Here is a 12385-nt window from a genome sequence, read left to right as displayed (position 1 = left end):
CCCCCCGGGTCCCTCTCCCCCTCCCCCCGGCCGGTCCCCCCCCCGGGCGGTACCTCTCTTGTTCTTGGTGCCGTGTTTCCGCGCCGCCAGCAGCTCCTGGTCGATCTTCTTCTCCAGGAATTCCTGTTTCTTGGTCAGCAGCTCCTCGGTGTCCCGCAGCTTCTGGATGGCCTCCTGAGGGGTCGGCCCTTTGCCGGCCTTGGCCGAGCTGCCGAACAGCTTCCCGAACACGCTCATGGTGCGGTGCCCCCGGGCGGACACGGGATCGAGATCGGGATCTCCCTCAGGTTCAGGCTCAGGCTCCGCCGCCTCTGAGCAGGCCCGGAGCACGCACCCCAACGTCACCGCGCCCTCGCCATGACGCAATCACGTCTCTACGTCTTAAAGGGAACGGACCGATCCGCCGCCTCCCCTTAACTGTCCGCCGACCAATATTCTCTTAAAGGTCATTCCTCCCAACACAGGAAAGACCTCATTGGGGCAGGTTTCTTTACCAAACCCTCCCCTACCTCAAAAACCACTGAAAAGTTGAACGTTATTGACTCCCCCCGAGAAAGATACAGATATTTTCCTGAAAATAATCCGGAAGACCTCTGCTCCATGAAGATGATCTACATCTTACCCCCAACCCTCCTGTTGTGTGTCCACCCTGCCCTCAACACTGGCCACCACAGCATGCCCCTGTGGCGTTCATCCCACTGCGTTTCAAACTATACCCGGTCCTCTATGTCCTATCAATAAATATCCTCTTGAAAGCGACAGGCCAAGAGCTGGGTGGCACGGTGACTCATTGGTGAGCACTGCTACCTCACAGGACCAGGGGCCTGGGTTCGGGTCTGGCCTCAGGCGACTGTCTGTGCAGAGTTTGCATACTCTCCCTGTGTCTGCCGGGTGCTCCGGTTTCTTCTCACAGTCACAAAGATTAGGTGCATTGGCCAGGTTAAATGAAGGATTATGGGGTAGGGTGACATGCTCTTCAGAGAGATCAGTGCAGACTGGATAGACCAAAGAGCTTCTATCTGCACAGTTCTGAATCTATAACTAAATGATATAAGCACACAAACGTGAAATTGGAGCATAAGTAGACCCCCTTGAGCCTGCTCTGCCATTCAGTAAGATCATAGCTGGCCTATTTATGTTTTGAATCCCACATTCCTAATACTTGATTGTCCTGCTTTATAAGGACTTATTTACGTGTTAAAAATATTAAATGATCTCCACCTCTACCACCTTCTGAGGCAGAGAATTCTGAGTCAAAGAAGCCCCTGAGAAAAATGTTCTCCTCATCTCTGCCTGAGTGATGGTAAAGCAAAAGAGGGAAATCCCTTTTGTTTCTTGCATTTGCAGTGGCTGGTGTGATGATGATTTTGAATGACTGAAGATGATTAAATATTATAATTCTAAAAAAAACTTAAGTGTGGAAACAGGCCCTCCACACCAACCCTCTGAAGAGTGACCGACCCAGACTCATTCCCCTACCCTATGTTTACCCCGACTAATGCACCTAGCCTACACATCCCTGAACACTATGGGCAATTTAGCATGGCCTATTCATCTAACCTGCACATCTTTGGACTGTGGGAGGAAACTGGAGCAAACCCATGCAGACACAGGGAGAATGTGCAAACTCCACACAGTCACCCGAGGCTGGAATCAAACCCAGGTCCCTAGCGCTGTGAGGCAGCAGTGTTAACCACTGAGCCACCATCCCACCCCTTACATGATGTGTAAGGAATCTCAGGGAGTCCCTCTTCCACTGCAACTCCCAGGTCATTTCCTCTGCCCTGAAGCTCTACTCTATGCTACTCTCTCCCCACCCCCACCCTCCCCTAGCTTATCTCTTCACGCTTCAGGCTCACTGCCTTTATTCCTGATGAAGGGCTTTTGCCCGAAACGTCGATTTCAAAGCTCCTTGGATGCTGCCCGAACTGCTGTGCTCTTCCAGCACCACTAATCCAGAAAGTAAGGATGTAAGAGTCTGAAAAAGTTAATACTTCTGCATCTCCCACTGTGATCCTTACATTCCTGTCATACATCTGGCAAGCAGGCAAGCTTCCTGAAGAAGGGCCTGTGCCCGAAACGTCGAATCTCCTGTTCCCTGGATGCTGCCTGACCTGCTGTGCTGTTCCAGCAATAAAGTTTCAACTTTGATCTCCAGCATCTGCAGACCTCACTTTCTCCTCCAAGCAGGATATCCCAACCTAGAAGGGATAAGGGCAGCAAACACACAGGAACACCATGACATGCAAGATTCATTCAAAGTGAACAATGTGCTGACTTTGTTGTTCTTCTCTGACATTAGATCAAAATCCCAGCACTCCCTCCTGCGTGGACGCTGTCCCTACACCCCAGGACTGCAGCGGTTCACAAAGGAGGCTCACCACCACATTCTCAGTCATCACCCTCAACTGTTCTTAGTTTCAATTATGATTTCTTCTTAGGATCGTGGGCTTCTGCAATGGTTCCTCCAGTTTCTGAACGGGAACTAGGGATAGGCAATAAACGAAAGCCACTTTCTAGCTGTTGGAGTATTTTTGTAGAAGAATTACCATTCATCAGGCTAGGACAGGCTAAACAGCGACACGTATGAGAATTCCTACAGGCCTGGCATTCAAACCGGAACTCCATCAATAAACACATCGATTTGGATCCCATCTACCATGCTCTGAGAAAAAGACCGGAAATGATATCTTGCATCCTAAGAAACCAAGACACATAAATAGAAAGCGGGACAAAACACAAGCGCTTCACCGGAAGCTCACTGATAATGTTACTTAGCATGGTGGCGAAACGTCTGACAACAAACCTTCCAGCTCAGCAAGCAAACTTACAACCAGAACGTCAACCTGAGCTACAGGTCTTCTCAAAAAATCACTAATCACTATTGCATTGAAATACCACCACAGAAGCCTGCCTCATTGCTTTGACCCATGCCTCATGTGGAGTGGTGCATCTTAAGCTATGTAATCAGTTCTGTCTCTGGAATGGAGAGTGTTGTCCAAGGACCTTTAGGGATTAATATTAGTGATTGTTATTGTAATGTGGGATCCAGCAGGTAACCTAAATACAGTAAACTCTCAAAATTTTAATGATAACTTTCCTGTTGCTATCCAATATGGTGTCACGGGAACTTTATCCCTTATCTGAGAGGTCAGAAGAAGACTTGGTTTTAGCATCACCTGAAGGGTGATGTCACAAATGTCCATTATATATCATTATTGCTTGGGAAAGTAGAGAAATAATGTTTAAGTTTCATTTATATTTCTATATTGTGAGGGATTATGGGATGACTGGAGATTTCTTTTATTTAACCATGATATTAAAACCCTTGAGGTGAGTAGTTGGAACACAGAGCACAGAACACAGACCAGTACAGCACAGGAACAGGCCCTTCAGCTCACAATGTTGTGCCAAACCTGAGGCCAAATTAAACTCATCCTTTAGGTGTGCCCTTGCTCCATATCCCTCCATTTCTTGTATATCCATGTGCTTAAAAACCCCTTAAACTCCCCTATCGTATCTATCTCCACCACCAGCCCTGACAGCGTGTTCCAGACATCTACCAATCCCTGTGTAAAACGTTTGCCTCTCACATCTCCTTTGAATTTTCCCCCCTCACCTTAAGCACATGTCTCCTAGTTTTAGACATTTTAACTCTGTGAAAAAGGATTCTGACCATCAACCTTATCTGTATAGCTCATAGACTTCTTTACGGTGTCCCCTCAGCTCTGCCACTCCAGAGAAAACAACGCAAGTATTTTAGCCTCTCCTTAAAGCTCGTATCCTCTAATCCAGGCAACATCCTGGTAACCTCTTCTGCACCCTCTCCTAAGCCTCCACATCCTTCCTGTAATTTGGCAACCAGAATTGAACACGATACCCTAAGTGTGGCCTAACCAAAATCTTATAAAGCTGCAACATAACATCATAACACTTGTGGATTCGGTGCATTAAGAAATCAGGATGGAACAGAGAACACAAGTCCTTGTTGCATGGTGACAGTAACCTAGTAATGGTCAAAGTTTAATCACCCCAAAAAAGTGTGCAGGTTTCACGCAGTGAGAACGTTCTATAGCTGCAGATGTGCTGATAGTTGAGCAGACTCCAAAATAGGAGAAAGTGAGGTCTGCTGTGGATTCGGTGCATTAAGAAATCAGGATGGAACAGAGAACACAAGTCCTTGTTGCATGGTGACAGTAACCTAGTAATGGTCAAAGTTTAATCACCCCAAAACAGTGTGCAGGTTTCACGCAGTGAGAACGTTCTATAGCTGCAGATGTGCTGATCGTTGAGCAGACTCCAAAATAATCAGTGCAGGAGAAATGTCATCTTGAGTGGCTTAGAACTCAATGAGAAAACATTCTAGAAATGTATGTTTTTGAAGAGCCAGGGACGACATCCTACACAGCAAATATTCCCAGAGGTCGTAAATGGTCCTATTACACAGACCTGGATTAAAGAATCATTTTATAAGTGGAAAAGTTGCAATTGGAGTGAAGGAATTGGTTTTTATCTTTTTGAAACCTATGTTTAAGGAACATTTGTTGAGGAGGAAATGGGCTGGGTTGGAACTTGTTAAAGAATTATAGGAAGTTATATTAACTAATGAAAATAGTATTGGGTAATGCAGAAACACAACTGATTACAGTCATGCCTCCTGGATAAGGAGCTTTAGGTTGAAAACAATGAAACCATCCCTGAGATTTTAGTATCTTATGGTTGTTGCTGAGTTGTAAAAGGGTTCAATTATCCTTTCTGATATTTGTAGCAGGACCATTTTCAAATATAAATCACACAACACCAGGTTATAGTCCAACAGGTTTAATTGGAAGCACTAGCTTTCGGAGCGACGCTCCTTCATCAGGTGATTGTGGAGGGCTCGATCGTAACACAGAATTTATAGCCTATAAATTCTGTGTTACGATCGAGCCCTCCACAATCACCTGATGAAGGAGCGTCGCTCCGAAAGCTAGTGCTTCCAATTAAACCTGTTGGACTATAACCTGGTGTTGTGTGATTTTTAAATTTGTACACCCCAGTCCAACACCGGCATCTCCGAATCATTTTCAAATAGTTCTTGTAAAGTGTAACTTTTTAAAAATGTTTTGAGTGCAATAAACTTTTAGATTCTTCTGTGGAAAGAACATTGGCTGTTGTGAATTTGTTCACTGACTGACCTTCACAGTAAACAAAAATTTTAAAACTTACTCAGGTATCTCAAACGTTCAGTACTACCATCAGCTAGTGTCATAACGAAGTTGGGGCTCTGTGTGGGATCAGAAGAGAAATCAACAAAACTTTAAAAATGAGTAATTGAGGTACTGGGTTTAGAAACAGGAGCTTTCCTGTCTTACTAGTTTGTGGGATGTTGGTACCACTGGCTGGGCCAGCATTTATTGCCCTTCCCTAGTTGCCCTTGAGAAGGTGGAGGTGAGCTGCCTTCTTGAACTGCTGCTGTCCACCTACTGTAGGTTGACCCACAGCGCCATTAGGGAGGGAATTCCAGAATTTTGACCCAGCGACAGTGAATGAACGGTGATATATTACCAAGTCTGAATGGCGAGTGACTTGGAGGGGAACTTTAAAGTGATGGTGTTCCCATGTATCTGTTGCCCTTGTCCTTCTCAATGAAGATGGTCGTGGATTTGAAAGGTGCTGTCTGAGGCTCCTTGGCAAATTTCTGCAGTGCATCTTGTAGATGGTAGATACTGCTACTACTGAGTGTGATAGTAGAGGGAGTGGATGTGGGACCAATGAAGTAGGCTGCTTTGTCGTGGACGGTGTTAATCTTCTGCAGTGCTAGCGAGTTTTGAGAAGATTTGGAGCTCTGGTTGAAGTTCTGCATGCAGCTTTGCTCGCTGAGCTGTTAGGATCATTTTCAGACATTTTGTCACTATACTAGGTAACATCATCAGTGAGCCTCCGGATGAAGCCTCCAACCTGCTTTCTATTTAAGTGTTTAGGTTTCTTTGTGTTGGTGATGTCATTTTCAGTGTTGACGTCATTTCCTGTAGTGACACAATTTCCTGTTATTTTTCTCAGCGGGTGGTAAATGGGTTTGTTGATAGAGAGAATACTAGTGAGAGTGGGTCATGTCGTTTTGTGGCTCGTTAATGTTCACGTATCCTGGTGGCTAGTTTTCTGCCAGGATACAGGAACACCAACTAACCACAAAAAGACATGATCCTCTCTCACTAGTATCCTTACATATGGATGAGGAAGGACACCATTTCGACTGGGACAACACATCCACCCTAGGACAAGCCAGAGACACGCATGAGAATTACTAGAAACATAGAATTCCAACTGGAACTCTATCAACAAACACATTGACTTGCACCCCATTTACCACCAGAGCTTCATCCGGAGGCTCACTGATGATGTTACCTAGTATAGTGACGAAACGTCTGAAAACAAACCTTCCAGCTCAGCGAGCAAACCTACATTCTTGAATGCTGTTGTGAAGTATGTCACAAAGGTTGGATTTGCAAAATGATTTTGGCTGTTAAGATTCTTCTGAGAATAAAAACTTTGAGAGGGTATTTTTTGAGATCTTTGGCTTAGCAGCTAAATTGAACATGGCGGCACAATGGTTAGCACTGCTGCCTCACAGCGCCAGAGACCCAGGTTCAATTCCTGCCTCGGGCAACTGTCTGTGTAGAGTTTGCACATTCTCCCCGTGTCTGCGTGGGTTTCCTCCGGGTGCTCCGGTTTCCTCCCACAGTCCAAAGATGTGCAGGTCAGGTGAATTGGCCATGCTAAATTGCCCATAGTGTTAGGTGAAGGGGTAAATGGAGGGGAATGGGTCTGGGTGGGTTGCTCTTTGGAGGGTCGGTGTGGACTTGTTGGGCTGAAGGGCCTGTTTCCACACTATAAGTAATCTTAAAAAAAATTGTGTAAGCCGAAGATGCTTACAATGATTATCTTTTGTTTAGAATTAAAAGGAGGGAAATCACAAATGGACAGGTCACCACGAGAGTTATAAAGTCATTGAGATGTACAACATAGAAACAGACCCTTTGGTACAACCCGTCCATGCCGACCAGATATCCCATCCCAATCCAGTCCCATTTACCAGCACTGGCCCATATCCCTCCAAAGCTGAAACTTTATTGCTGGAACAGCACAGCAGGTCAGGCAGCATCTAGGGAACAGAAGATTCGACGTTGTACCAGCCTCCACCACTTCCTCTGGCAGCTCACTCCATAACGCACCGCCTTCTGTGTGAAAAAGCTGCCCCTTAAGTCCCTTTTAAATCTTTCCCCTCTCACCCTAAACCTATGCCCTCTCGTTCTGGACTCCCCCACCCCAGGGAAAAGACTTTACCTATTTACCCTATCCATGCCCCCAGAATTGCATGCAATATTCCAACAGTGGCCTAACCAATGTCCTGTACAGCCGCAACATGACCTCCCAATTCCTGTACTCAATACTTTGACCAACAAAGGAAAGCATACCAAACACCTTCTTCACTATCCTATCGACCTGGGATTCTACTCTCAAGAAACTGTGGACCTGCACTCCAAGGTCTCATTGTTCAGCAACACTCCCTCGGACCTTACCATTGAGTCTTGCTCTGATTTCTTTCGAACTCTTTTGGAACTTTGTACATTTTCTCTAAATACATGTATATGTAAATGTTACAGTGAGCTGGTTATCAACTCAATCAAATTCTACAACATGAATCCAAAGGCCCAACTACCTTATCTGTTTGAAAGTAAAGACACCATGCAAGGTCTGCCCAGGTTTCTGAGACAGTATTTTCCATCAAATCTACATCTGTAAATGCACCATCCAGTCAATAGTAAAGTTGTCATAGTCCCAGAGGACCACAGGCTGTGTCCTCTCATTAGAGACAGAAAACTGGTGGTAGTTTAACCTGGGGGTGACCAGTTTCAGGGCAGGGTAGAAGTTGACCTCAGGTAACCTCAGCTGGTATGGGATTTGAACTGTTGCTGTTAGCATCAGAAACTAGCCGCCCAGCCAACGAAGCTAACCCAGCCCCATTATCATTGCTGTTTGTGGGAAACTGCTGGGACTATATCAAAAACTACTTCATTGGTTATGAAGCATCTTGGGATATCCCGAAGCTTGTGGAAGTTGCTAGAGAAATGCAACTCTTTCCTTCTTCTGCGTTCCAAAGAGAGGATACCTTCACACGGAGCCACACCGAAACGTCACAGAGATCACACCATTTCCCAGATCAGTGATGTCACCTCCCCCCCTCAGCTGGATATAAATGAATTGAGGGAAAACCTTTTCCTGTTAATTGGAAAAGTGCTTTTTATTTGTGCATTTGATGGCTATCACGCACTGCGAATTAGCAGAGATACGATAAAGCCAGCTTCAAGTTTTCAAACTGACCTTTGTCAGTTTGAAAGAATTCTAGGATGAAGGGAGAACAAGGTACAGAACAACCTCGATTATCTGAACAAGACGGGCAGGGAGTATTTTGTTCAGATAACCGATTGTTCAGGTAACCGATTGTTCAGGTAACCGATTGTTCAGGTAACCGATTGTTCAGATAACCGATTGTTCAGATAACCGATTGTTCAGATAACCGATCACGTTTTTACGGGACCTTGAGATCTTGTTTGGATAATTAACGTTTGGATAACCGGGGTTATTTTGTACAAAGTTTTTAATCATTCTCTCTGTCAAGACAGCTATTGATATATTCATATTTACATATATTTATTGAATATATATAAAAAAAACTAGTCTGTGCTGTAGTGGAAAGGTCCGTTCAGAGCCTGGTTATTCCGAGGCTTGGATGTAAACGGGAACGGTAACCATAGTTACCCCCTGACTGCTGGGCAGCTCGGTCAAGGTGCTGTTGCCTGGGCTGGAGATGGTCAGCCAGTTCTGGTTGGTGTTGGTGGTGGCATTTGCCTCCTCGGACTCTGACAGGACGATGACATGCTCCTCCCTGCGCTGCCCGGCCTGCCCACCGTCCGCTCCCTCCTCTGTCCCAGGGGCAGTGTGGCTCTCAGACGGGCCCCTCTTGGGTTTGCAGGGGCCCCGGCGGCTACCGGGACGCCGTTTCCGCGCCTGGCGTTCCTCCCCACGCCCGGCGAACAGCCCGCACCGGTGCTGCTTGAGGTATTTCTCGCGGGTGAAGCCTTTGCCACAGGGGGCACAGCGGATGGTGTAGGTGTCTGTATGCGAGTGCTGGTGCTCCATCATGTGGGCGCGGCGGCTAAAGCTCTTGCTGCAATACTGGCACTTGTACGGCTTGATTCCTGCAGCCAAAACAAACAAAAACACAAACTAAATTACATTTAAAAATCTCCTTCAGGAAACCCCCATCAGCACAGCAAGGCACTTCCAAAGTGTACAACACACTTCACAAAGGACTGACAAAATGGCACATTGATTTAAATAAAAATATGATTCTCTCACTGGATGTGGGCATCACCGATAAGGCCTCCATTTCTTACCCAGTCTTACCTCTACCAGGAGCTGAATTTAGATTTTTCAAAGGGCAGTTAAGGGTCAGTCTCATTGCTGTGGGACTGAAGTCACGTATAGGCCAAACCGGGTAAAGATGACAGATTTCCATCTCTGAAGGACATTAGTGGGTTTTTTCCAACAATCGATGATAGTTTCACAGTCACTGTCGCTGAGACTAAAGTTTTACGTTCCAGATTTTATTAACTAAATTTAAATTCTACCATCGGGTGTGGTGGGATTCAAACTCACATCCTTGGAAGATTAGCCAGGGCCTTTTGATTCTAGAACAGCAACAGTACCATTGTATGACCATGCCTCCCCTAAACCATATAAGGTAAGTGGCATTTCAATTGAGGCTTTTGGAGAGGTTTGAGGGGACTGGATGGGTTACCTAGGCAAAAACATTTTCAGCTGCTGGGAGAGTCTAGCAGCTCTCCCATGGTTACCGTGGAGACATAACATCACACCATTCAGGAGAGAAACTAGGAAATAAGGAATCTTCTCCTTTTTCTAGAGAGGGACATACAAAAGAATTTAGAGTCAAGTTAGATGGAATCGAAAGCGGGATCAGCCATAATGTGCTCCTGTAAATTGAGTCTTCCTGACAGACACGTTAGCAAAGCTCCTTAGCTTGAACCCATCAGGACAAATGTAAGAATGCCGAATTTCAAATGATCACAAAAATTTATATCACAGGAAAAGGGGTGATTGGTTGCCAAAGGCAGAGTGTATGTTGCTGGAAAAGCACAGCAGGTCAGGCAGTGTCCGAGGAGCAGGAGAATCGATGTTTCGGTCATAAGCCCTTCATCAGGAACCTGCAGCAAAGGGATAGTAACGTGACAGAGACTGGGACTTCGGGAGCTATGGGCTGGAGAAGAAAATACCGAAATGCATCATTGTCACCCACTTCGATCAGAATACAGATTCCCAACGAGCTTTGACCAAGGTCATGGGATCAGCAATCAGGGTCACATGCCGAGTAGTGGGAGACAGAAATAAGTCTGGTTTTTTTCAAAAGAAAAGGGTTTAATTGATGAAACTTAAAGAATATAGTTGCTGTACCTACCTGAGTGTGCGATTATATGAGCCTTCAGTTTGTCAGGTCTGTTGAATTCTTTTGTACAACCAGAGTGTACCCTGTAAGTGATGCAAAGCAGAAAGAGTGGACCTAGTCACTCATTCATAGATTCCAGTACCAGAGCGAGAAACAGCTACTGGCCAATCACTCTGAACAGAACAGCTATTGGTCAATACTAACCAAATCACTTGGAACAGAATGGCTAATGGTCAATACTGACCAATCACTAGGGGATGGAAGGCAATTGTCTGATCCAATGAGGTGGAAAGATGCTGACAAATTATTGCAAAAGAACAGCTATTGGTCAATGTTAACAAATCCCTGGAGGTTTTCGGAATCTCTCAAGTTACAGAAGAAATATTGGAAAGATGTTTTGTATGATTCACATGTAGTTAATTTGCTGCTATACTCTTTACTGCTTCAGTGGGTATATTCCTCTTTTCCGTCAGTGATTCCCTTCGGACTGGTTCTCCCTCGAGAGAAACTCAGAGGCACAGCCTGATTGACTGCACAGCAACCACCATTCCCAACCAAGTGGGTAGGAATGACGACCAGCCCTGGACCGTGTAGCCAATCCGACAGCTACGTTCGGAAGGTTACTGAGAGACAGGGACAGGCTATAGGCTGTGGGGGAGGGGAAGGGGGCAGAAACAGGGATAGGAGACATCACACCATGTCAGAGGCTAGCATCAGCAATGGACAAATCTGATTAGAATTTGATTTTATTGTCATGTGTGCTCAAACACAGGAATACAGGAGTAACAGTGAAAAGTGTACAAAATCAGCATTTAAAAAACAAAACCAGAATTTTAAAAAAACTAAAAAAGCCAAAAGATAAAGGAAAACATACAGATCTTAAAGTCCTTATCCAAAGGTCCAAAGTTTAAAGTTTCCCTGAGCCTAGTCCTGGCCTAAAGTATTGGACAAACTATCTCCAGTGAGGAGTCCTCCACCAACTGCCTTTGCTGCCAATGCAGAACCTGTTCAGATGCTCAAAGGTCACAACTGGGATCCCTTCAGTATCACACTACCCACATAGTATGCCCCAGGTGAAACCAGGGGAAGGTGGAAAACCCGACAAACATCTGGGATCATTCGTCCCCAAGCCCCTTTGTGCAAAAGGTGACTGGCCGTATTGATGCGGACCAGTATCTCTATGATTCTACAACTCTATGACTATAAGGTAAAAGTTACCTTCTTGCGTTATAAGATGATCATGCAGTAGCCGCACCATGGGACCGGAATCACATTATAGCCAGTACAGGTAAGGAAAGTTCACATTCTACAAATAACGGTCTAAATCCTTCAATTGCCTTAAAGCCAATTCATGTTGAAGAAACATGCATTATAGCAGAACCAACTGTCATTTGCCTTTTAGTTTGAGACTGTCTCCCAGTCTCTGGTGTGGGAAGCATCTTTCCTTCTTACACCCTGTCAAACTACCAACTATTTTGTAAGTTTCTATGAGATTGCCCCTCATTCTTCTAAACTCTAGAGAATACAGATTCTAGATTAGAGTGGTCCTGGAAAAGCACAGCAGTTCAGGCAGCATCCGAGGAGCAGGAAAATCGACATTTCGGGCAAAAGCCCGTAGTCAGAAATACAGGTAGAGAGCCTGAAGGATGGAGAGATAAGTGATAGGAGGGTGGGGGTGGGGAGAAAGTAGCATAGAGTACAATAGGAGAGTGGGGGAGGGATTGAAGGTGATAGGTCGGGGGGGAGGGTGGAGTGGATAGGTGGAAAAGAAGGTAGGCAGGTAGAACAAGCCACGAGGACAGTGCTGAGCTGGAAGTTTGGGACTGGGGTGAGGTGGGGGAAGGGGAAATGAGGAGACTGTTGAAGTCCACATTGATG

At 45.5% G+C, this 12385-nt stretch overlaps 2 protein-coding genes across 3 annotated transcripts in view; both read right to left on the bottom strand.

The window, feature by feature from the left end:
* chmp4ba (charged multivesicular body protein 4Ba) overlaps positions 1-309 on the bottom strand; it is a 60101-nt gene extending 59792 nt beyond the window's left edge. For both annotated transcript variants that reach the window (XM_043710869.1, XM_043710871.1), the window contains exon 1: positions 54-309. In XM_043710869.1, coding sequence (XP_043566804.1) covers positions 54-237 — 184 coding nt within the window. In that variant the 5' untranslated portion in view covers positions 238-309. The remainder of the gene's footprint in view (positions 1-53) is intronic.
* Positions 310-8625: 8316 nt separating this feature from the next.
* The window catches only part of znf341 (zinc finger protein 341), a gene marked incomplete at its 5' end in the record, with an annotated part of 25448 nt that continues 21688 nt past the window's right edge, over positions 8626-12385 (bottom strand). The window contains 2 exons of the mRNA XM_043709989.1: positions 8626-9242; positions 10520-10590. Of these exons, the coding sequence (XP_043565924.1) occupies positions 8758-9242; positions 10520-10590 (556 nt within the window). The remainder of the gene's footprint in view (positions 9243-10519; positions 10591-12385) is intronic.

Source organism: Chiloscyllium plagiosum, chromosome 20 (assembly GCF_004010195.1).
Source record: "Chiloscyllium plagiosum isolate BGI_BamShark_2017 chromosome 20, ASM401019v2, whole genome shotgun sequence".
NCBI lineage: Eukaryota > Metazoa > Chordata > Chondrichthyes > Orectolobiformes > Hemiscylliidae > Chiloscyllium > Chiloscyllium plagiosum.
The sequence above is the reverse complement of the archived record's forward strand: the minus strand, read 5'-3'. Positions and strand labels throughout refer to the sequence as shown.